The sequence below is a fragment of the Siphateles boraxobius genome, unplaced genomic scaffold (genome assembly GCF_051911475.1).
Source record: "Siphateles boraxobius isolate OS27281-9 unplaced genomic scaffold, OSU_SipBor_1 86, whole genome shotgun sequence".
In the NCBI taxonomy this organism is placed as follows: Eukaryota; Metazoa; Chordata; class Actinopteri; order Cypriniformes; family Leuciscidae; genus Siphateles; species Siphateles boraxobius.
The window spans coordinates 8,605,001-8,630,538 of record NW_027509215.1 but is presented as its reverse complement, the minus strand read 5'-3'; the positions used below and the strand labels follow the sequence as shown (position 1 = coordinate 8,630,538).

At 41.0% G+C, this 25,538-nt stretch overlaps 1 protein-coding gene across 1 annotated transcript in view; it reads left to right on the top strand.

Annotated features, from left to right (window-relative positions):
* Positions 1-25,538, top strand: part of piezo2b (piezo-type mechanosensitive ion channel component 2b) — a 120,779-nt gene that overhangs the window by 47,844 nt on the left and 47,397 nt on the right. Inside the window, exons 12-25 of the mRNA XM_077222092.1 lie at positions 1,615-1,787; positions 1,917-2,147; positions 3,037-3,151; positions 3,283-3,479; positions 6,277-6,425; positions 9,269-9,433; positions 11,025-11,066; positions 13,264-13,296; positions 14,484-14,722; positions 15,921-16,081; positions 16,170-16,346; positions 16,860-16,982; positions 17,128-17,328; positions 18,891-19,095. Coding sequence (XP_077078207.1) covers positions 1,615-1,787; positions 1,917-2,147; positions 3,037-3,151; positions 3,283-3,479; positions 6,277-6,425; positions 9,269-9,433; positions 11,025-11,066; positions 13,264-13,296; positions 14,484-14,722; positions 15,921-16,081; positions 16,170-16,346; positions 16,860-16,982; positions 17,128-17,328; positions 18,891-19,095 — 2,211 coding nt within the window. The remainder of the gene's footprint in view (positions 1-1,614; positions 1,788-1,916; positions 2,148-3,036; positions 3,152-3,282; positions 3,480-6,276; positions 6,426-9,268; positions 9,434-11,024; positions 11,067-13,263; positions 13,297-14,483; positions 14,723-15,920; positions 16,082-16,169; positions 16,347-16,859; positions 16,983-17,127; positions 17,329-18,890; positions 19,096-25,538) is intronic.

Here is a 25,538-nt window from a genome sequence, read left to right as displayed (position 1 = left end):
TCTTTCAATTCAGATTATATTTGCCTTAAAGTTAGCATGAAACGTAAGTAGCGATTAACAAGTTATATAACAAGTTTCTGTGCTCTTGTGCTCCACACAAACGTGTGTGTGCGCTGTGCGATCTCCGAGTGACGTGTGTGTGTGCTTCAATGAAAACAGCGCATTAATATAGACCGTGATTAAACTGACTGGAACTATCTGTGCATTAAACGGTTTTATTGCACACCATCCAGCCAATCAGAGTCAAGTATTCAGACAGACCATGGTACTATAAATACACATAAATCATCAAAATGCCCGTCTTTACAAGTATCCTCATAAACCCTGACATTTATGTCTTTAGTGAACGTAAACATTTCACAGTAAACAGAAAAACAATCGCACAAGTATATTAGACACGTTTTAAAGTGAGAGCAGCCTAATAATAAACCTGCTGTCATCTGTCATTAATGCCAATCAAACAACAAAAGAGAAAAAAAGTTTTATTTACATAGTGAGGACTGTGCAGTGTTTTTTTTATTTATATATATACATTTGATTACTTTATACAATTTATGTATTTCTTATTTCTAGTGCTTGAAGTTTTTCAGGTAGTTCTATTTCCTTTGTGTCTGTTCTATTGTTGTTTGTTTTCCTATGTGCTTCCTATATTCGTTTCTTTGTTCTTTATTTATCACTGTTTACTTGTCTTCAGTAAGCTTGAGGTTTTTTTTTCTTAAGCTAATAGTTTTTTGTGATATTGAAAATGTTGACAAGAATTAGGAAATTTCAATGATATCAAAAAATCTTATTTAAAGAGAAAATAATTATATTTTTGATAGATATTGTGACATAAATCGACTCGTATCGTGATGTAAGATTTTGCTGGGGCTTGATTTTGTCCATGAGGAATTGATTGGATGGTTGTGGTTTGCTATTGGTGGATCTGGGCTGAGTGACAGGTTATAGCCCCGCCCTCGTCATCAGAGAAGAGATGTCACTGCAAGAGGGAGGGGAGGATAATTTGATTCGAGATTACGAGACATAAATTTAAAAACAAAAAAATTATGTGCATGTATAAATAATATAAATTAAATACTAAAATAATAAAAGAAAAATGCAATATACAATTCTGCTCTTCAGTATTTAGTATATTTGATGCTAAGGCTTTTAACAGTAAACAAAACTCTAATTAACTTTAATTACTGTAACTTTCAAAAAAAAGCCTTGCAAATCCAGTGACTACTTCTTCCTCATTTTTAAAGGATGTTATTTTGGTATTTATTAATAACTGAATTTATTTTGAAGCATGTTGTAATACGTATTATCATTTACTCATATATATTTTTTTATTTTATTTATATGGTTAATGTGTTTTAATGTGTTCATGTGTTTGTACATGTCTGAGTTAAGTCTGTTATCTGTGTTTTAAGCCGTATTGTAAAATCCCCTTGTGCGATTCATAAAGTGGTGAACTGAACTAAACTAGAAGTGCTCGTTGCATAAGGTTATCTGATTCTGCTGTCTGTGGCTGAGACTAGTTTCTAGTTAACTAATACTGTATATTGAGCAAATCCACAGAATTTTTCTCAAGTGATCAAATGTAAAGATGCATTATTTTAATGCCTCACACAGAGAAGACGGATGAGAACACAATTGAGATCGTGGACTTACAGCTGGAGGAGGAAGAGGAGAAGACAGATGAGGAAGAGGAAGAGGAAGAGCAGGGTGGACCACCAGGCACTCTCGTAAAAGTGTTCAAGTTCATCATGAACCAGAGCTACATCTGTGCTCTTATTGCTATGATGGTGAGAAGGTCAAAGGTTAAAGGAATAGTTCTTTTTTCGAACTGTTCCTTTGAAGTTCTAAATTAGAATTTGAGTGGGAAATGGTTGATTTGGAACATGGAATCTTATGAATGTTGTTGTTTCTCTCAGGCGTGGAGTATAACGTACGTGAGCTGGCCGACGTTTGTGTTTCTGCTGTGGTCCTGTACTCTCTGCATGGTGCGAGACAGGAGGAAGTACGCCATGCTGACCTCGCCGTTCATGGTGGCTTATGGGAACTTTCTGTTAGTCCTTCAGTATATCTGGAGTTTTGAGCGCTTGGATCCAGTGCCTGGTTTCTTTCTGAAGATGAAGGTGCCCTTCACTGGACTGAGCTCCAAGGTAAATTTTAGACATTTGGCCAATCAATTTGCCCGATTTTGCAAAAGATAATATATTATTTTCACTTTAATCAGGCATCAACAATAAGTGCAGTTTCTGCTGTATGGCTTGGGCACAAAAAAAATAAATAAAGACTCTGCAAAAAAAATGATTGCATGTTTTATTTTTTGCAGCTTTTATACAGTATGTCGGAAAAATATATGTATTATTTAATAAAAATATAATGCTGTAACTATAATATAAATTATATATGCTATAATAAAATATAAATATAAATAAATGTATGCATTACAGGTCAAAAGTTTGTAATAATTAAGATGTTTTCGGAAAAAAAGTCTCCTATGTTCACCGAGGCTGCATTTATTTGTTCATTTGATTATTAAAAAAAAAAAAACTTTTCTCCTCAAACTTATAAACATAGTAGTGTATATTTTATTATATTTATTTTTGTATAAAAATGTAATATGTAAAATATATAGGAGCTTTTTTCTGCCACAGAATAAAAAATAAAAAAGGTAATTGTGATTTTTTTTCTTAGAATTGCGTGATATAAAGTCGCAATTTCGAAAGAAAAGTCAGAATTCCGAGTTATAAAGTCAGAATTGCGAGTTATAAAGTCAGAATTGTGCAATTACCTTTTAAATAGTTTTATTCCGTGGCGGAAACAAACTTCCATAAAATTATGTATCAAACAATGTAGTTACAAACAAGTACAGTACAAACAATTTATTTGCAGTGATAGCTGTACATTATATTACTATAATACATCCTCATAACTATAATTGTATATAACATAGTTTGAATGTAAAACGTCACTATACTGTGATTTATTTATAAATTTCTGCCCATTGCCAAAACTGTGTTGAGTATTTTACTAATGTGTTTGTAGATCCTGTGTCAGCTGAGCTTCTGGCTGCTGCTCAGACAAACGCTGATGGAGCGACAGGCGAGGATGGAAGAAGAAACAGCGCTTTGTGACGTCAAAGTAGACGAGCAGAAAAAAGGTGGGAAACCACTTGTTAGAGATTCTAATAAACCAAGTATAACGTGCAGATTAAATCCTGTAACAGTCACAGCAGAAAATCTCTTGGTTATTTTATATCCATAAAGAAATAACTTTCCATGTGGGTTTCAGAGGAAGAAAAAGAGGAAGAGGAAGCGGACGAGAACGACCTGATGCATGTGATGGGGAAACTAGTGAAGGCTCTGCTGGTGAAATACTGGATCTATATCTGCGGAGGAATGTTCTTCATCGTCAGCTTTGAAGGAGAGTTGTTCATGTACAAGATCGTCTACATGATGATGTTTCTCTTCTGCGTGGCTCTTTACCAGGTGTCTAACACTAGAAAGCCTTAAAGGACAAGTTCGGTATTTTACATTTAAAGCCCCGTTTTAAGATAGTTTCTGAGGAAATAAAACGGTTAAGATTGAAATTTGGACAAATGCTGCTGTCCCGAGAATTTTCGGTTTCTGTATTAGCACCCCCCCCCCACCTACACAATGGTTTCATAGAGGCACTGGAACAATCATTCATAAAACGCATTAAACTTTAGTTTACAAAGACGTGAAACTCGTGGTCTGGGGTGTTCACTGATATGCTCACACAAAAACCGCTGCAAAAGATGCTTTCCAACAGGTTTTATCGTAGTTTTTGTCCTGACTTAAGTCAATGGAGTTGGACAAAAACTACGATAAAACCGGATAAATCTGATTTCATGATAAAATCTTAACCGTTCTATTTCATCAGAAACAATCTTAAAACAGGGCTTAAAGTGTAAAATACCATGTCCATGTCATGTATATATTTATTCAGTTGTTACTGAGTGATCTTTTCCTTTAAAATTATTTTTACTAATAGTTAGTAATATATGCACTGATTGCACACATCATAGTACAATATATATAATAGGGCTGTCAAAAAAATTAACACAACGTGATCAACGCGTTAAAAATATTAACGCAGCATCCTTGTTTTTTTCCTGGCATCCTTTTATGGGCTGAGAATTGCTGCATTATTCCAAATAAATTGATTGAGATCCGAAAATAAATGTAAAGAGATTGACAAAAATATATTAAATTCACAAATAAATAGATTAAGATCCACAAATAAATGTAAATAGTTTCACGAAAAATTATAAAACTCACAAATAAATAAAATGAGATTTGCAAATAAAAAAATATATTTACAAATGTGTTTTATGCCACAAACACAACTCTGCCTGGCATTTATTTGTGAACCGCTTTCTGTGCATTTGTAAATCCCCTCACGCATTTGTGGATTTTGAAACACTTCTAGCGTCGACGTGCAGACAAATACACAAATAAGTGGACTCCACCCACCCCATACCTAAGCCAATCAGATAACGGCCACATTGAGCTGACCAATTGTAGCACGTTCTCGCTACAACCAATCACGCTAGGCTTTACACTCAGAGTGGTCTTGCCCTGAAATAACTTTGCTCATTCATCTGCATTGGCTCAAATAGGAAGTGTATATTGCTTCAGTAAAATATGTTTAAAATCTGGATTTCGTTAGAGTTAGACCATTAGACTGTGTATCAAGCCAAGACACATTTTTATGAGCCTTTGAAAATGCCAGAGAAACAGCGCTTATTTTATGGAAACAACGCGTTATGGAAGCGTCACGTTATTCATTGACACAACGTGATCAACGCAGCATCCTTGTTTTTTTCCTGGCATCCTTTTGGATAGTGTTACAGTATGTAGTCAAGCTCTCATTCATTCAAGTGACTGTGAACCACAGTGCAGTGTTATTTTACATTTGATTCATTTATTCAATTTCTGTATATCTCCTACCTCGAAATTACTCTTGGACCTGTACCTGGAAAACTTGAAGCGCTGTTTACAAGGTTGCATAGGTCCCAAACACAAAATTTGGGCTTATAGAAATATTCGCACCTAAAATAATTTTTTTAAATATATTTTAAACATTTGTTTAATGCCATCTTTTATGAAACAAGGCCAGTATTACCGATTCCAATACAAATAAACAGATTTTTTTCTATTTTCAATAGCTCAATTTTTTCTATTGCCCCAGTGAGGCCGGTTCATATTTTTACTTGCCCTGTCAAAATGCGCAAAAAGTTATTGTTTTTGTTGTTTTTGACTCATGTAACCTTGCAAACAGTGCTTTAAGATTTTCAGGCAATTTTAACAGGTAGATATACTGTACAGAAATGTAATAATCGAACACTGCACTGCTTCAATGCATAAATTATAAATTAAATATAGATAAATCCTTATTAAAGCTACAAAGTTAGTCAAGATCAGTGAGTGATTGTCTCTTTTTCATCCTTTTCATTAACATTAATGACAGACAGCAGCAGGTTTATTAGGCTGCTGTCACTTTAAGAGCTGCCACACATGATGCGGATCTGACACTCATCCCATTTTCTCACAACTCTTTACGTTTATTTAAAGGTGCATTGTGTAATATTTCTGAGGATCTATTGACAGAAATGCAATATAAGATTCATAACTATGTTTTCAGTGGTGTATAAAGACCTTGCATAATGAACCGTTATGTTTTTATTACCTTAGAATGAGACATTTATATCTCCATAACCGCGGGCGCCCCCTTCTATGGAGGTCGACATAATTGTGTGGTCATGTTTCTAGCGTAGCCGACAGCGAACACACAGCGCTACAGAGCGCGTTTCCTCACTACCTTGAAGAAGAAGTTTTCAGTGGTGTATAAAGACCTTACTTAATGAACCGTTATATTTATATTACCTTAGAATGAGCAGTTTTACCGAATAATTAAGTAAACATAATTTCTTAATTTATCCTTGTAAAGAAACCTCATTGCTGAACTGCTACTCTCTGCTGTCTCAGACGATGACATATTTTCCTGTCGGCCACCGTAACTTTTGTTGGTTGCAATTCGTAACCTCACCACTAGATGCCGCTAAATATCACACGGCACCTTTAAGACTTCATTTAACTGTTTTAAGACTGTTCTTGCGAAGATACTCGACAAAACTGCCATTTTGGCATAATTGTGTTGCATAAGATAAAGCCTATTTTATTATAAAGGATGAGCGAGTTTTCATTTCTGTTGAAATTTTCCCTTGAAAGGTCTTTGACAGAGCGGTTCTGTTCTCCTCAGGTACACTATGAATGGTGGCGCAGGATCCTGAAGTACTTCTGGATGTCTGTGGTGGTTTACACTATGCTAGTGCTCATCCTAATCTACACCTGTCAGTTTGAGAACGCCATCGCTACCTGGACCAGTATGACAGGCATGACAAAGCAAGTGTGAGTACTGAGTACCCTAGATACGTTTGATCTGTTGGTCGTGCCACAAGCCATGCAGTTCAAGTCTAAGAGAGCGTCTACACCAGCAGCTCATCTAAGGAAGCATCCTAACTGATATGAAACCTTATTTTTTATTACAGATTTTAAGTGCAAAGTATGCATCCAGTGCTCCCTTAGATTTGGGCCAAAAAAGAGTGTAAAAACGGCATAATATGGCCTCTTTAAAACAAAGTCTTGATTTTGTTTTCGGGCTCTACTAGAGCAGGTTTTTCACATATTCTCCGTTGTTGCAGCTCCTCTCTTCCCAGTCTGTCAGTAACGCTCTGTTTAGTTTCTGTCTCTATGAAGCCCCTCCTTCTAAAAACAGGGTTCGTACAAGGTGCTTAAAGTACTTGAATTTGACTTTTTGAAATTGAAGTCCTGGAAAACCCTTGGAAACAGCCATATATATGAAGTGGTACTTGAAAAGTGCTTGACTTATTTAAATACAATATATATGAAATTTCATTTTTTCGAAAAAACGCAAATTTAACAATGCAAGCCCGTCTGATAAACCCCCATCAGACCTTTTCTCGATACAAAGTGCACCTAACATTATAATATAAAATATTATTTATAGAACAAAAATTGCCATTATAAACTTTGTATTTAATATACATTACGTTGAAAGTTGTGTTTTCAAAATCCTTAAAAATACTAAAGATATTGTTTGATAAGTGCGATCTCTGATTGTAGTCCTTGAAAACCAGAAAAGTAGTGCTTGAAAAGTCCTGGAATTTCTTTTTATAGTATCTGTACGAACCCTGTAAAAAGCACACTGTGCTCTGATTGGTTGGCTGGAGCAGTGTGTAGTGATTGGTCAATCTTAAATGACACGCCTCTTACTATAACCGCGAGTTTCAACCAAGGGGGTAATCCATCAGCCGGAAGTTGAAGCTGCCTCCGGGGGCCGCCATTGTAGCTGGCTATCACCTGCTGTTAGCATCCCATTGACTCCCATTCATTTTGGCGTCACTTTGACAGCGAATAACTTTACATCTGAGTTGTCCAAAGACTCCATTTGTCCATTATTTATTTCTAAAGAAACACGACAATGTATAAAAGGCTCCATTACTTTGTATCTTACGTTATGGCCCCGTAGAAGCCATTCTTGTAAAAATAGGCTAAAAATTGCGTCATAACCACGCGACTTTATGTCGCACAATAGAGACATTACCGTATAGACAGGAGGAGAAGCTCGCACAGTCTCGCAGGCAGTCTTTTACTGTCTAAAGTCAGCCCATGGCATAGATAGAGTCCATAAAAGCAACGCGACAAAATATTTAAACAACGTTTTTGAGGAATTGGAAATAATTCGATATGTGGCAAGTGAATACATATGAAGTAACATTTATCCACGAACTTTAAATTATTTATCTACTACTACACCTACGGGGGATGGGGAAATTAATTATCAGGAAATTATACAGGCAATGGAAGAAGAAAAAAACATCTCAATGTCTATCGCGGTTAACGTTGTTCCTTTATTTATTTACACATCTACGCTTGAAGATGAATGTGATCCCGTTCGGAAGCCATATGTACAAAATGCCTACATAACGTGAAATAAAGAAAAATGGTTTTGTTCAAGTGTTTGTGACCGTGATTTATTAGCCAAAACTACATGATTTTACACCTAGCTCACAATTCTTTATATATTGGAATATTATATGGTCATGTAATATTGAATGGATACGAAAATGACTCGAGGGGACATTATTATATGGTTCCTGGGCTCATACTAAGAAGTATTTTTTGGATGGGTTATTATTCTGTTTGATGTAGAAGGAAACGAAAAAGAAGGGAAAAAATTATTTGCATATGTGCCTATATTTGAATCATTTTTAATAATTTTGGAAGATTGTGCTGTAGCCTACATGCATTTATTTATCTGTTATGTTTGATTGTATTATGTGTGTGTGTGTGTGTGTGTACTAGCCAAATATTTAAATCTAATGGATATATACATAAACATGTTCAAAATAAACTAAACTAACTAACTAAAATTACTAGAACTGCAGATAGGCTACTCAAACGATTACAATCCTAAAGTAGGCTATTTTAAAATCGATTTTAGCCACTTCTTTTATCATGTCATATTGTAATTATATAGCGTAATATGTTATATTAAATTAATTATTATAACCACGTCCATGGGGCTGCTTTGACAGGGTCAACCACACACACCCACACTACTCTTAAAATGTTACTGTTATTAAACTGCACATATCTGTCTATATTGTTCATACTGCATACCCATGTGTTCTGCTCATAATGCTACTGTTAATACACTTCACATATCCTTGGCACAGCTACTAGAAGATTTACAACTGTCAGTCAGGTTGCTCACGTGACATCTACGTCATCAAGCTCAGTTTGAGCCTGCGCAGAACGCTTGGCTATCAGGAAGTGAGTGCCCATGTTTGGCTTCAACTCTCTCCGTTGAAATCAACGGGGTCGCTGTGTCCATTTCTTTTACTGTCTATGGTTTCAACACACTACTAACTAACTCAACCAGGCCCCGCCCCTTTATTCTGCATATGAATTATTTAAATGAAGAATATTGTGACGTGTTCGTTCCCGGAAGAAAACTCAAGACTACAATGGAGGCGTTTCAGGGAGTTCAGAAACACTGACACTGATATAGAGAAGAACTCCCGTTGGAGGGACTCTGTAACTTTGCAGAGCCTTTTTAATGCTTAAACAGCAACATTACAGACTACAGAAAGATGAACATGTAAAATAAAGCATAATAGGACCTCTTTAGGCAGCATTATTTCCTACTCTCTGCTGTCTCTTTGCAGGCTGAGGGATATCGGTCTGGTGAAGTACAACCTCTTCACCCGTATCTTCATCCCCACGTCCTTCTTGCTGGTGTGTGTCCTGCACCTGCATTACTTCCACGACCATTTTCTGCAGCTCACGGATCTCAAAGCAGTGGTCAGCAAAGAGGAGAGCACCATTTACAGGTGAGAGCGCTTTCTCTGCTCAGGTTGAGCTCTTCGCTGGTTACAGCTGATGATAACAGGGAGTGTGGATGTGTGATGTCATTTAGGTGAGGTCATGGATCATAATATCTAAAATCTGATTAGACGAGCCACAGTTGAAGTCATAGCACAATGTATATTTGTTCACATATCTTTTGGAAATTGATCTTAATGCCTTAATTAATTTTTTTTTTGAAAACTCCAACCTTTAACGACACCAATTTTCTTTGTGAATGAATAATGTATTGTAAATAATGACATCGGGAACTTTCCATAAGATCATCTCTCAATGCAAATCATACCAGCTATTAGCCAAACTGAAATAACACCATGCCAATCTCTAGGTATGGTGAAGGGAATGTGATGATGTGGAATATTTTAATTCCAAAGGCCAAGGGAACTTTATCAGGATGCATATTATCCTGGATTCATGAAACAACTGGCCTTTAAAAAAAAATCTTCCTGCCTCTATGGGAATTTAACATAGGGGTGTCCTGACTTATGCACCCTGTATTTTAAGGAAGATCATTTATTTATTTACAATACATTATTCATTCACAAAGAAAATTTGTGTCCTTAAAGGTTGGATTTTTCCTCATTTTTTAAATTAAGGCATAAAGATCAATTTCCAAAATATAATTTTTTATTCCTCTTTTTAGTCAACTTTAGCATGGGTGTATTCACTAATGATAAGCACTGTAACTTCTAAATGTTTGCAGAGTGTTTGCTTCATTGTCTTGTTGAACTTCATTTTGGGCTCTGTTTACACCTGGTATTAAGATGCGCTTCGGTCGATCGGATCACAAGTGAGGGAGACACAAACCCGTTTACACCTGGTGTTTTAATCCGTCTCTTTTGTCCACTTTCAACCACTTCAGTCCTGATGTCTGCGAGGACAGGGTCTATGGGCGGGTAAATGTAAGTTTTTTTCAGATCTATTGATCTAATGGCCAAAATAAGCCCGTTTAATTTACATATGAACGCACTGAATATGACGGAAAAACACACGGAGAGCATCAGCTTTAGTTTCTGCTCTGACAGCCACACGCTGTGAGTGTGTGTTAGAAATCAGGAATGATGAGAGAACATTGTGCTTGGTACGTTTTTCATCTTCAAACTAATCTTGGGTCTTCAGCCGACAGTTTAAATCTCGTTTGGCTAGAGCACTTCCTATAATGTTTACCCATTAGGTCAGTAGACGGTCATTTTTGGCTGTTCAAACACATTCGATCACGAGCATTTACACTCCGAAAGCAATCTGGTCAAATGTGTTTTCAACTACCTCTGGAAGTGGTCGAAAGTGGACAAGCTCAAAATGTTTTAGAGTCGTTCACTTGTGATCTAATCGACCAAAGCGCAACTTAATACCAGGTGTAAACAGAGCCTTAGTTTCATCCTCATGCTTCATTTCTTCATTTCTCACTAGCCGCTTCATGATGGTTTGTCCTCTGTTAAATCTGTTGCAGTATAAACCTTGTTTTATCTCTGCCAATCGTCTTACTTTATGCAAATTCACTTCTTTTTTAACCAATCATCTGCTCACATCTTTCCCCTGCCATCCCTCACATCACAGCTATACTAAAGTCAGTGGTCGTATCTATCTGATCGTGGATAGGTGGGTGACTGATTTTCTTTCTCTGGCATTTATGGAAACCACAATGAATGTTCACCTTTCCCCCAATTTCCCACAATCCCTCATTCTTCTCACTACTGTCAGTACACATGTCACTTTTTAACGGCCTGCTAGATTCCTAGATAGATCAAAAAATGTATGATGTCACTCTACGAGTCTTTGTCACTGACTTGATTTCCTGTTTAGAACTTTATTTTTTGCTGTAAATGTTACATAATGTCAAAGTCAACGTGAAACTGCATTCAAAACTCGTTTTATTTCTGTAGACAGATGTATTTCCAAATAGGGGTGTGAATCTTTAGGCACCTCACGATCCGATTCGCTTCAACCTTTTCGAAGTTTATGGAAGAATATTTGATTGATGGTTTGAGGGTTTTTGTGTATGTGTGTGGAATTGCAAGTAAGCAGGCTACGACTGTTTCTAAAGCACAAATAATGCCATTGCACAATTGACCTGGGCTAAGCCACGCCCCCTCCACTCACTCGGACAAACAGTCAACATTCGGTGACAGGCGCTATGGCAGCTGTCACAGTAGGAGACATTTCACAGGAGGCAATTGAGGATTTTTGGAGACAAAAAGATTATATAGATTATATTTTGGTAGAAAGTTATCTAAAATGTTGTGCTTCTATATATAATTAATGGTTCATGATCAAATTAAATATGTACAGGTCTAAGTTGCATACATTTCCAGGACAAGTGTTTTTACCATCTTTACCAAGAGTACCTCTCTGTTAGTTTGGTGCAACAGTATTTACATGAATCATTCAGCACAACACTGCTAACATTTGTTATCTCGGTTATTTTACAGATACGTAAATGAAGCTAAGTGACATGATGTACAACGCAGCTAGAAGCTAACGTTAACGTTTTCTAATGTTGGTTACACTTTATTTCGATAGTCACTTTAGACTTTCTACTAACTATAAGTAACTTTTCAACTACATGTCAACTAACTGTCATTAGAGTATTAGTAGACTATAGTAGACTGTCAGTAGACTGTTAGATTATGGTTAGGTGTTAGGGTTCGGGTTAGGAGAATAAGTTGACTTGTAGTTGCTAAGTTACTTATAGTCAGTAGAATATCTGTTGGGGGACCAACAAAATAAAGTGTTAGCAGATATTAAGCAGACAGACTACTAATACTCTAATGATAGTTAGTTGACATGTAGCTGCAAAGTTACTTATAGTTAGTTGAATGTCTAAAGTGGACTATCGAAATAAAGTGTTACCCTAATGTTAGGCTAACGTTACGTTAGAGATGTTAAAGATAACGTTCAAATATGTTGTTGACTTATCTTAGAACATATGTAGACATCCTTGTTTAATTTATCCACGTTTAGTCGGTGTTGTGGCCAACCGCATAACTTAATCCAGACACTTATCTCGGTTGAGATGTGGCTTGGGAAAGGGTAAAAATACACACCGTCGCCCAGCCTCTCGGGATACCTAGTGTCGGAGTCGCATGTACTCCATGCACACCGTTTGACCATTTTAAACTTAAAATGACAAGAAAAAACGTATAAAAATGAATGAAAACTGACTAACTGCAATGCATTTCAATGGACGAGGAAGCAGAGAATGTCCGAGTGTATTCGTGTTAGCTATGCGCACTGTGATTGGCTCGTCGTGTTTGGGGGCGTGGCTTAGCCATAGGTCAATTGTGGTTAAAAACTTGAACTCCACTGAAATTTTCAGAGAAACGGTGCATTGGAGAATACATTTTTTCTCCCACCCCTAATCCCTAGTGGCCAATAAGGAACGTCGTTTCAGAGGCGTGGGAAGTTATTATAGTATTTATTTTTGTTGTTGTTTGCTTTTGAATAACGTACATGAACATGAACACGTATTAAAAAGCTAAATAGGGACTTTTCTGGTTTCATGTTGGCTTTATACCTCTGCCTGCTCAAATGCATCCCAGAAAGTGTTACTGAAGTCAGCTTTATATCCTGACGACGATTCCTCCTCATCCATGACAGTCTCCGACTCTAACATCTCCTCAGCATGTCTCTGAAATGCACGGTCCTCTCCTCTTCGAAGCATCTCAAAATCTATCTGTCCCTCTTTCTCCATCTCATCTCATCTAGCTTATAGTAATGTTGAGTGTTGACTGTTCTACATGTGAAACTTTTCTTGCTTTGATTTCGTATATTTCCATTCTGTAAATTACTTCAACAGCATCAAGCTAAAAATGTCTTCTTCTGAGAGCAAGTAAGTGTGGTATAAACAAGGTAAAACTTTGACATGAAACCTCATCATGCAAGCGTTTTAAACCCTTCAGAGCAGCGAGACCATCCGGAAGAGGTCATTGCCACTTTTGTCTGAATATGACTGCTGAATATTTCTTTGTTTTGGTTTGGTTTTATGGTCACATGATTCACGTATGGCAACACATGCATTGCTTCTTTAAACAAAGGCCCTGACACTGTAATGCAATCCGGCTTGTTCCTTACGGATCTAATGCACACGGCATCCATGTTTTCCACCCAAACCCTGCCTGTGGAGTCCAAGGTTTATGCCACTTAAGGCACTAACATTTAATTCACTTGGATCGTTTTATAACCCAAACTAAGCTTGATCAGCATGTGATATAAGTTTACAGAAAGTATGGGTGATTCATCAATTAGAGGAACTTTTCTGTCAGCTAGGATGAATTTAAAGAAAAATTATTTAAAGAAAAATAATTGTAAAAAAATTATGAGTAATGCTAGTTTTTCTGTGGTTTATTTATTCATTTTATTTGTGTTAAAATGTTTGTTTTGCTAGAATTTCTTTATTTTGTTCCTGTTCCAGAACCAGACTGTACCATGTAAAATCAGAACAAATATTTGCGCATTTTCTAATGAATGAATGAATTCATGTTGTTTTCATGAAAAATATATATATTTAACTTTTCAATTATTTATCATATAATCGCTAATAAATTTTGCTGTTATTTACTGTATTTTCAAGCATTTTTAAAAAAACTATTACATTTAAAAAGAGTTTTTTTGGTTATGATGTCAATGAGAATCAGATCTTTAAAAAGCAGAAATGTTTCTTTTTATTAATCTTTATTTGATATCTTTACCAAACTAGTTAGAATTTGAGAATTTTGAATTATGCAACCATGCATTTATTTGTATAAATTAAAAATAATTATACAGCAAATGTGTTGTGTAAGCATGCAATTCCAACTATTTTGTCATAAAGTGACAAATGAAATCCAGATTTATTTACATGACGTGATAAATGTTTTAACTTAGATTAGATGATACATAATTTAAAGAAAGTTTAATTTTTCAAGCTTTCAGGAAGTCAAAAGTGCCTGTAATTGAAGAATCACTCATATGTCACACATATAAATAGGTGATATAGCGCGTGTCTTTCTCTCCTAATGAAATATTCCTGATCTCCAGACTTGTTCATCCAGACGGGAGTCTGGCGGATCTGACGATGATGAGCACGTCTCCAGAGCCGCTGCTGAAGGAGGAGAAAGAGAAAGAGTCCATGAATGAGGTGCTGGTCGTGGACTGTGTGGAGGAGGAGAAGAAGAGAGAGTCTTTATCCATCCATTCGGCTCATCTGTCCAGTCAGGAGGATATTCAGCAGATCAGTGCCGCCACAGATCCTGAACCGCTGTCAGAACAGAGCTCAGGTACTGCACTCTACTCTATTATTGGCTAGTCTAGTCTAGTAATTTCATTACAGAATGTTTTCTTTTCTATACACTTCTGTACACTTCTTATATGGGGCTATATGGATTTTATCCTGTTGTAGACTAGTGTAGTGTACACATTTATGTACATCTTATTGGTTTTTCTGTATTTTACATGTTCGATATAGTCATCGTATTTCATTTTATTTGTTCAAATGTATTTAAAAAAATTGTATAATTTTTTTATTTTTTTTTAAAAAAAATTTTAAATTTGTATTTTTTTTTCCCTAAACCTACCCATCACAGGAAACTTTCAGCATTTTTTAATTTTCAAAAAAATCTTTGATTTGGTATGTATGTTTATAAGCTGGTTTTCTCCTGGGGACCAAAAAACGTCCCCAAAAGGACAAGGATTTCAGATGTTGTGGGGGCATTTTGTTCCCATAACGTAGTGTTTACTAGCCTGGTTAAAACCAGACCCTTCTCAGTCATAACTGAGTTAGGGTCTGGGGAAGGTTCATTGACAGCTCATTTCCAAAGGGGCGTCACCAACGGACGTCGCTCAAATGCCTCTGGGCACAATTGGATAGACCTTAGAACCAATCAGATCGATCGTCCTCTTGTAAAGCCCGCCTCAACGTTTGTGATTGGTGCCTCGATTTGGAAAGATTGGAAATGAGCTTGAGTGGGCTCTTCCCCAGACTAACTTGCAGAGCAAATCTAAATTTGCCGGAAGTTCGTCTGGGTTTTCCCAGGCTAAGGGTTTACCTGAACCACACACACACACACACACACACACACACACATCCAAAAAAAGTGAAGTATAGCGTTGTTAAAGCAGTTAAGGGGGCATTATAGTAAATTGGATTAAAACCCTCTAAAGCATAAAACTACCGGCCAGTTCTGCTGCTCTGTTGTTATTGTTTAGATGATAAAAGATGAGCAGAGTTAAAAAGAGGCTTTGTATCTTCTTTTTAAGTGCATTTATACGTGCCTGTTCATTTGAAGGCAGGATTACATTTACTCTAATTTTACCAGCATCCTTCCTCAGATTTAGTTGCCTCTGTGTTTAGTACAAGTATTTTCATTTAATTTACTCAGTTCTTCAGGTAATACACTCTAATCTGGTTTAAACTCTCCATTCATGACATGTAAATGGAAGAAAAACAGTCCGATTTCTCCCTCACTTCTGTTTCAGACCTCAAGAATAAATGGCACTTGGTGGTGGACCGGCTCACAGTCCTGTTCCTCAAGTTCCTGGAGTATTTCCACAAGCTGAAGCTCTTCATCTGGTGGCTCCTCGAGATGCACATCATCAAGATCGTCTCCACCTACATCATCCTGCTGTCTGTCAAAGAGGTCGAAGCTCCGCCCACTTTTCCAGACGCAAACATGAGGATCGTACAGTAATCTGAAGCTGTTTCTGTTTGTCGTGTGTCTGTTGCAGGTCTCGCTGCTGAACTATGTGTTTTTGATCTCGTGGGCGTTTGCGCTGCCATATAAGCAGTTTCGAGCTCTTGCGTCAAGTGTGTGCACCGTATGGACGTGTGTTATCATCATCTGCAAGATGTTTTACCAGCTAAAGACCATCGACCCCAAAAACTACTCAAGCAACTGTGCTATGGTGGGTTTCTTTAACCCAGAGTGAACTCATCAAATGTGTTTCTCACTATGTAGATGGCGTTTGGTTTCAGATACAGTCATTGGTCCCTCTTTAAATTAAGTGGCTTTAAGTATTATGTACTTACATTGAAAAATATGTGCAATGTACTTATTGTGTTGATGTTGTAGCCTATTGTAAAACACGTGTGCTGCTATTGAGATGTGAAACGGGTAAGGTTAGGGTCAGTTTAAGGGAAAGGGTCAAATGTGTAATTACAAATGTAATTGCATACATTAATTACAGCTGTAATTACATGCAGGTATTTTTAAAATATAAGTACAATGTAAAAACATGTATGTACACAATAAGTCCATTGTATCAAATTATTAGTTTCAATGTAAGTACATAGTACTTAAAGCAACTTAATATAAAGTGGGACCCAGTCATTAATGTAAAATACTTGTCATCCAAATTGAGTTTGTCTTTAGTGGAATAGTAGATTTGCTGTTTAATCATGTGAATGTGCTCCTGTAGCCCGTCAACTACACAGAGGAGCAGAAGAAATACATGATTCAGTCTCTACTGTACCGGGACCCTGTTGATCCTGCCAACTGGGTCGGTCTGGAGAAGTTTAAACACATACTACCCTACCTGAGGGTGAGGAGACACACTATCATATATTTTCAAAGAAATATGACTTTATCAGTAACTACAAAACAACATTTGGTTACAGTTTACAATTTCTGTTTATTGCTAAAAATCATTCATCCATCACCGTCGTGCTCTTTTCCTTCTTTCCCAGAATAACTTGTTGATGTTGGCCATCTTGGTGTTCGAGGTCACCATTTACAGACATCAGGAGTTTTTCCGCCTGAGAAACAAACTCACTCCTCCTCCTTCTCGAACCATCTTTCACGATATCACCCGACAACACCTCGACAACGGAATCATCAACTGTGCCAAATACTTCATAAACTATTTCTTCTACAAATTTGGTTTAGAGGTATATATTTGTCTATCCATCTATCTGCCTGTCTATATACTGGTCTATCTATCTGTCTTATCTATCTGTCTATCTGTCTGTCTGTCTACCTGTATATTGGTCTATCTATCTGTCTGTCTGTATATTGGTCTATCTATCTGTCTGTCTGTATATTGGTCTTTCTATCTGTCTGTCTGTATATTGGTCTATCTATCTGTCTATTTAGATATATATTGGTCTATCTATCTGTCTGTCTAAATATTGGTATATTTATCTGTCTATCTATATATTGGTCTTTCTATCTACATTTACATTTATGCATTTGACAAGCGACTTACATTGCATTCAAGGTACATATTTTACATTTTGTCAGTTCTTTCCCTGGGAATCGAACCCATGACCTTGGCGTTGCTAGCGCCAACGCTCTACTGTTTGAGCTATAGGAAAGCCAATCTGGCTTAGGAAAAGTCTATCTGTCTGTCTTATGTATCTATTTATCTATCTATCTGTCTGTCTATCTATATATTGGTCTATCTATCTGTCTGTCTATCTGTCTATATATATATTGGTCTATCTATCTGTCTGTCTTATCTATCTATTTATCTATCTATCTATCTGTCAATCTATATATTGGTCTATCTATCTCTCTGTCTTATCTATCTATTTATCTATCTATCTGTCAATCTATATATTGGTCTATGTATCTATCTATCTGTCTGTCTATCTATATATTGGTCTTTCTGTCTGTCTGTCTTTCTGTCTGTTTATCTATATATATTGGTCTATCCATCTGTCTATCTATCTATCTATCTATCTATCTATCTATCTATCTATCTATCTATCTATCTATCTATCTATCTATCTATCTATCTATCTATCTATCTATCTATCTATCTATCGGTCTTTCTATCTGTCTGTCTATCTATCTATCTATCTATCTATCTATCTATCTATCTATCTATCTATCTATCTATCTATCTATCTATCTATCTATCTATCTATCTATCTATCTATCTTTCTATATATCTGTCTGTCTGTCTGTCTGTCTATATATTGGTCTTTCTATCTGTCTATCTATCTATCTATCTATCTATCTATCTATCTATCTATCTATCTATCTATCTATCTATCTATCTATCTATCTGTCTGTCTGTCTATATATATTTGTCTATCTATCTATCTATCTATCTATCTATCTATCTATCTATCTATCTATCTATCTATCTATCTATCTATCTATCTATCTATCTATCTATCTGTCTGTCTGTCTATATATATTTGTCTATCTATCTATCTATCTATCTATCTATCTATCTATCTATCTATCTATCTATCTATCTATCTATCTATCTATCTATCTATCTATCTATCTATCTATCTATCTATCTATCTGTCTGTCTATTTTGGCCTGTCTGTCTGTCTGTCTGACTGTCTGTCTATATATAGGTCTATCTATCTGTCCATCTTTCTGTCTGTCTGTCTATCTATCTATCTATCTATCTATCTGTTTGTCTATTTTGGTCTGACTGTCTGTCTATCTATCTGTCTGATCCTCCATCTCTTCTCTGAATGTGTCGTTTCAGGTGTGTTTCCTGTTGGCGATTAATGTGATGGGTCAGCGTATGGATTTTTACTCCATGCTGCACGGTTTCGCTCTGGCTTTGGTGATGTTCAGACGCCGGAGGAAAGCGATCGCTGAGATATGGCCCAAATACTGCTGCTTTCTGGCCTGCATGATCACCTTCCAGTATTTCATTTGCATTGGCATCCCACCGGCTGCTTGTAAAGGTGTGTTGCTGTGGGCCTTTTCAAGCATGCTTATTTAACAGGTTCTTAGAAAGTTTATAGGACACTAATCCCAGATATTTACAGTAAGAGCACTGCAGCATTCTGGGATTAAGCACATACCTATTCAGTTTGATATTGATCCTGTAATTGCAGAATCTGTGAACATCTGTTGTTTTAGGGGTTGTTTACATGACATGGTTTTCAACTTAAAAACATGAAACTTTTTATGCGTTGTGGCCGTTAATTTAAATGAGTCACGACAACAGCGTTTTGGGGGCCTTAAAATGCGAATTTTTGAAAACGTCTTTCAATCTCCAAGTTTCATCTCTGTGTAAACTACAAAAACACAAATTTGTGAAAACGGTGACGTCATGCACATGCGTGTTATGTGTTTGGTCTATAGGCACGTAGTTTTTCTTTACAAAGTGACATTGCAGAACACAGAATTTTTTGTTTTCGCGGATCCCTGTGAACGGGGATCAACTTTGTTGTCTGTACGCAAAAAATGCAAAGGAAAAACGTCCTGGTTGCGTATGCAACCCACCGTTCCCTGAAGGAGGGAACGGAGGACGTAGTCGACGCGACTGAAATGGGATCACGCTAGGGAGCCTATCATCTTCGAGTACTATTGAACGAGCCAATGTAATTGGCGTGCGTGATTCGCATCACACACTCCGCCCCCGCGGCGCGGGTATAAATACGGAAGTGGATGCATGCACTAGTTGCTTTTCGCTGAGGAGCCGAGAGTAACCCGGGGTCAGCGGTGGTCCAGCGGTAGTGGCAAGGGGACTACGTCCTCCGTTCCCTCCTTCAGGGAACGGTGGGTTGCATACGCAACCAGGACGTTCCCTTTCAGTCGATAACGTCGGACGTAGTCGACGCGACTGAAATGGGATCAACCATTGAACACGCCACTAACGCTGCCACCTTCCAGTGCCTAAACCAAAGCCTCCTGGTGCCCCCGCAAACTTAAGGCGGGGAAGGACAGGGCTTAGGCCAGGGAAGTCACTGCTGTTCCTACAGGACCACTGGGAAAGCGTTCCCCGTACGTTGGAAGGAAGGGACGCTGCGGAAGCCACATCCAACCCGAGGGAGGAAATGTGGAGAATACACATATGAACTGGGCGGAAACCGGGCAGTCTAACATATGTAATGTCACTGGGGTGGCTCCAGCCTAAGACGGGGGGAGACACACCGGACAGTGACGGCAGAGAGACTCTGCCGAGGGAAGACACGGGCTCACCGCAGGGAGCCGTATCGTGGAAGAATACACATATGGGGTCACCGAAGGGACCGCAACATATGGACCCAGCCTAACACAGGTTCCACACTGCTTACGAGTGGTAGGCCTAACACCAGACGTTCGCACGTCCGACGTCGGAGGGGTGTGGAGGAACTCAACAGGGTTCAATTTTAAGGGAACTCAACTGGAGTAGAAAGGCGCACGTATCCAGTCCATAGGAGGGGAATGGCGCAGCAAGCCGACACTTGAACCGGGCTCACGGTGAAACTGGCTTCATGAGAAGGGAGCCCACGGGAAGCAGCGGTTCAACTAGGTGTCGTCCAGCCCCCAACTCTAGAATCTGTTTAGCAAAGTATATCGTCAACGCCCAGGCGGAGCACTTTACACTCATCATAGAGGAGCTCAACACCTAAGTGGACATGTTGAATCTCGGATCTTTGCCGAAATGAAGGCAAGCACTAAGTGCAACTTTGCATGGAAACAGCCTTCCCTCTCTGCTGAATTCCAACAGATATTTGAAGAGCTGGTCTGAGGTCTATGACTTGCATTCTGTACACGTCCAAGCGAATCGGACAGAGAAGCCAGGGCTGGATCTGCCTCCTCCAGGGCAGCGCTTGCAGGCTCACCACCTGCTCCTATTACGGGAGAGGTAGGAACCTTGGGCACAATCCGAGCCGGGGTCTCAGCTTGTGAGAGTTAGCCGGCCCAGACTCCAGGCACAATACGTTGACCGAAAGCGAGCAAGTCCCTACCCTCTAGTAGAGACCACGCGAGCAGGAGAACTGATATAACAGAATTTTTAACTCACTACCTGCAGTGGCTCAGGGGCGGTCTCTGCAGTGCAGTCGCACCAGGGACAAGGCCCAAGAGGATAAAGAGGGACACAAGGATTTACAAGACCTTGCTCCTCAGGAACCTGACGATCAGAACGTGCTTCTGCATACTTCTGCAACACGATGAGCGTCGTTTAAACACCGAGGCAACATCATTTTGAGGGTGATTTAGGAAAACAGCTTACTGCAACCCACTTTGCAGGAAAGAGAGCACTGAAGTGATCGAAAGCTTTCAGGATCTCCTCAGGGGAGAAGACGCACTCAACGACTAGGTTCCACTTCTAAAGGCGTAAGCACGCTACCCAATTCTAGGGGGTGCTCGCAGAAGTGATGGTAACTAACACATGTTCTTGTGATAGCCACCTGAACCTCCGCGTTCAGATGTAAGACCGCCCGGAATCTCCGGGGGAAGAACGCGTGTGCCATCGTGCCCCGTCCCCGAAAGAGTTTCCAGGGGAAGTCAGGAAGGCTGTTGAAGGGAACCAGGTCTAGTTGGGCCAATGAGGGGCAACTATGAAGACCTGTTCCTCTCCTGACATGGCACGTAGGTGCAAGTGACGGGCGCAAAAGACAGGAGCATTGCTCAACACAACATGTGAAGATCACTGGGCTTCAGGAGCATTTTCTGCTCAGCACTTGGGTGTGACAAGTTCACTGAGCTTCAGGAGCATTCCTGCTCAACACCTGAGTGTGATAAACTCACCGAGCTTCAGGAGCATTTCTGCTCAACACTTGAGTACGAAGAACCTCACTGAGCGACAGGAGCATTTCTGCTCAGCACTTGAGTGTGACAAGTTCACTGAGCTTCAGGAGCATTACTGCTCAACACCTGAGTGTGATAAACTCACTGAGCTTCAGGAGCATTTCTGCTCAACACTTGAGTGCGAGGAACTTCACTGAGCACCAGGAGCATTTCTGCTCAGCACTGCGTGTGATGAATTCACTGAGCTACCTGTGATGGACTCACTGAGCTACAGGAGCATTGCTGCTCAACACCAGAGTGCGATGAACTTCACTGAGTTTCAGGAGCAAATCTGCTCAACATGAAGAGTGATGATTTCACTGACTTGCAGGCGCAAGGCGACCATGAGTCGCAGTCACTTTTAGAAGGCTCACTGGGGTTAAACGCATTTCTGCGGGCCCCTGGGGGATGGAGTCTCCACTTGCCCTGGCTATAACTATCGTGAGGCTCGATGGCGGCACGATTGCGTAAGCGGGAGGAGTGGAATAAGGCGCCCTCAGAAGCGTCTGACTCCCAGGAGGAGGTGACGGGTGAGTTTGTGACATGCAGGGGAAGCTTGCGCAACGGTCGCAATGTCTAACAACTCGAGGCACGAATGCCCGTGTAGTCGGGGGTCGCCCAGGCCCCCGTTAAAACACGCCCTTTGTACATGGCCGCTCTGTTGAAGAGGGTTTGGCAGCAGACCGGGATGAACTATAGTCACACAGGGTGAGCTGCTCTGCCACGGTCACCTCGGGACTCGATCGTGAAGCTAGCGCTGAAGCGGTCACATATGGAGGGAGCCAAAGGCTGCGACTACCATATACCCCAGGAGCCTCTGAAAGTTCTTTCAGTGGGACCCTTTCTCACTTCAACACCAGCTGAACACATTCTCATTGGAGAGACATGTTGGACCGAGTACCTCTCCAAAACTAGAAAAGAGATACTCAGCCCGTGGGCGAGATTACTCTCTTCCAGTTGACCTGAAGACCCAACGGGCTCTGGAGCACTCGAGGGGAAGGACACTGTACTGATACTCCACCCTTAGACGCAACACACAGGATGGCCTGCGGTGCGGGAGGTAGAGATCTGAAGCACATGTCTTTCAGGTCAAAGCTGCAGACCAATCTTGGGCCAAGATGGTCACGACCCCCACCTAGTAGCACGAAGAACGAGTTTACAACTGGCCTTCGTACCGGCTGGAGGAGCGGCTATATCAAATCCTTCGCCAGCAGGATAAGATAAGCACGCACAAGTCAGGAGCACTGCTCAACACTCGGTGTGATGAATATCACTGAATTTTCAGGAGCACGTCTGCTCAACACCTAATGTGATGACTATCACTGACTTGAGCGGGGTAGCCGAGCCTGAGGTGGGGCAGCAAAGTAGAGAGAGTGGTGTTAGTGTGCTGTGCAACACTTACCTGTCTCCACAAGCGGCAGGGGGCGCGTGAGAAGGCGGATGACCGGGTCCTCGAACGCACCAAGCTGCCTGCTGGCGACCAAGGGGGAGCTGAGGGGTGTAAGGCTATACAGGGTCACACCCGCCAGACTGGCCCTCTTGGGACCCAGGAACAGATGAAATTGCTCTCTCTTTGAAGTGTGGGTACCGCTTGCTCCACTTTTTCTTTTTTTTTTTTTTTTTTTAGGGAGCCAGCGGCGGAACAGACACACACACAAACAAAGGCTCCACCCGGCCCTCACCCGGGGGGAGGGAGTGATCGTGCCACTCCAAGAGCATATCATCCATTCCTGGGCGGCCCGCTCCGGAATGCTTTCGCTGTCGCTTGCCACCTGGCTTGGCAGCGCCTGGAGCGGGCTGGGCGTCTCTACTGCGGCCGGCTCCCTGCTGAGGCCTGGGTGGAGGCTGCTGCGGAGGGCCAGCAGGAGCGGCGGCCGGAGAATGCCCACGGCGACGAGCAGGCGGAGGAGCTGCCACCGGCGGCGGGTGGAGGCAGCAGCTGGCCACCGGGGCAGGATGTGCCGGATGACCTCCGTCTGCGCTTGAGCGGCAGAGAACTGTTTGATGCAGTTCTCCACCGCGTCGCCGACCAGCCCAACCTGGGAAATTGGGGAGACCAGGAACCGAACCTTGTCCGCATCCGCCATACCAACCAGGCTGAGCCAACGAAGGCGCTACTGGACCACCAAGGTAGACATCGCCAGACCGATCACGCACGCTACGACACCCGTACCCCGGAGGGTGAGGTCGGATGCAGTGCGGTGCTCACCTATGAGCGCACGGTCTGGATTACCCTCGTGCATGCCATGGGTGCCCTAGCCTGCAGCAACGCCATGGCACGCAAGAGGAAGGGGCTTGCCCACAGGCTTTGTAAGCTCTGCCCGTCGGAACGGACGAAACTCACAGGCCTTAGGGGGGAGACGAGGATCCCCCCAAAAGGCAGCGGCCGCCGGACACAGGTGCACCTGTGTCGACAGACCGCTCCAATGGAGGGACACCTCGCAACCCTTCACCGTTCCTCCATCAAGGGTAATGAGGGGGAAAAGCTATTCAGGCAGTTTCTGGCAGAGAAAGATGCTGTTCACCACCTGATAAGCTCTCCATGCCTTTCGGGAAAGAAAGGCACTGGGGCGGCGAGCTGAGAACCAGCGCGGCCCGCCCCAAGATACCAAACTCCAGATTCCAACCGAGACTGAACGGGACACGGTGGAGGTTCCACTCGAGCCCGGCAGCCTTGGCGGCCCGTTTCAGCATAGCTGATAATTCTGGATCCGGCTCGGGCAACATTGAACTCCCGGAGGGAGACAATGCAGCCGAGTCATCATCTCCAGAAGTCAGCTCACCCTCTGATGCTGCAATCGGCGTCCTGTCCTCCAGGGGAGCCCCGAGTGAAACCGCTGGCCCACCCATTACCGATGGACCAGCAGACAACACAGGAGGCTCCAGTGGTTGCAGTGGAAGGGAGGATTGAGGAGCCCACAGGGAATGGTTACCGGGCGGGACATCCAACACTATCCTCCGGACACCCATCCCACACAGCACCCGAGGGTGGGGCATGGTAATGGGGACTCGCTCTCCGCGAACGAAGGCGAGTCTCGCCCTCAACACTGCGACAGTCATGTTCCCACAGTGAAAACATGAGCTGTCCACAAAAGCTGTCTCAGCGTGCTGTAAGCCAAACACGTGACACAACAGTTGTGACCATCAGAGAGAGACAGGGAACGACCGCACCCAGAAACGCACGGGCGGAATGACATCTTGAAAAAGACGCAAACGCACCCGTGTTGCTCTTTCAGAAAATAGGACCGTCACCAGTGCCGGAGCACACAGGGAAATGACCGCGGCAACACTGAACAGAGAACTGAAACAGTGAAGCACTCACTTTTCCGCCCTCTAACCAGCCATCAACACACACAAACATTTAGAAATTTGTTGCTGTTAAAACAGCAGTTGAGAGCTCAAAGCTCGCGATCACCGCTGCACTCGCGCTGGAGAACACCAGCACTGGGAGAGTCTTCCTGAAGAACACCGACACACTCGCTCGTTGTAGACAACAGCACTCTCAGAGACATCAAACGATCGGCTCCGAAGCGAAAGGCAACTAGTGCATGCATCCACTTCCGTATTTATACCCGCGCCGCGGGGGCGGAGTGTGTGATGCGAATCACGCACGCCAATTACATTG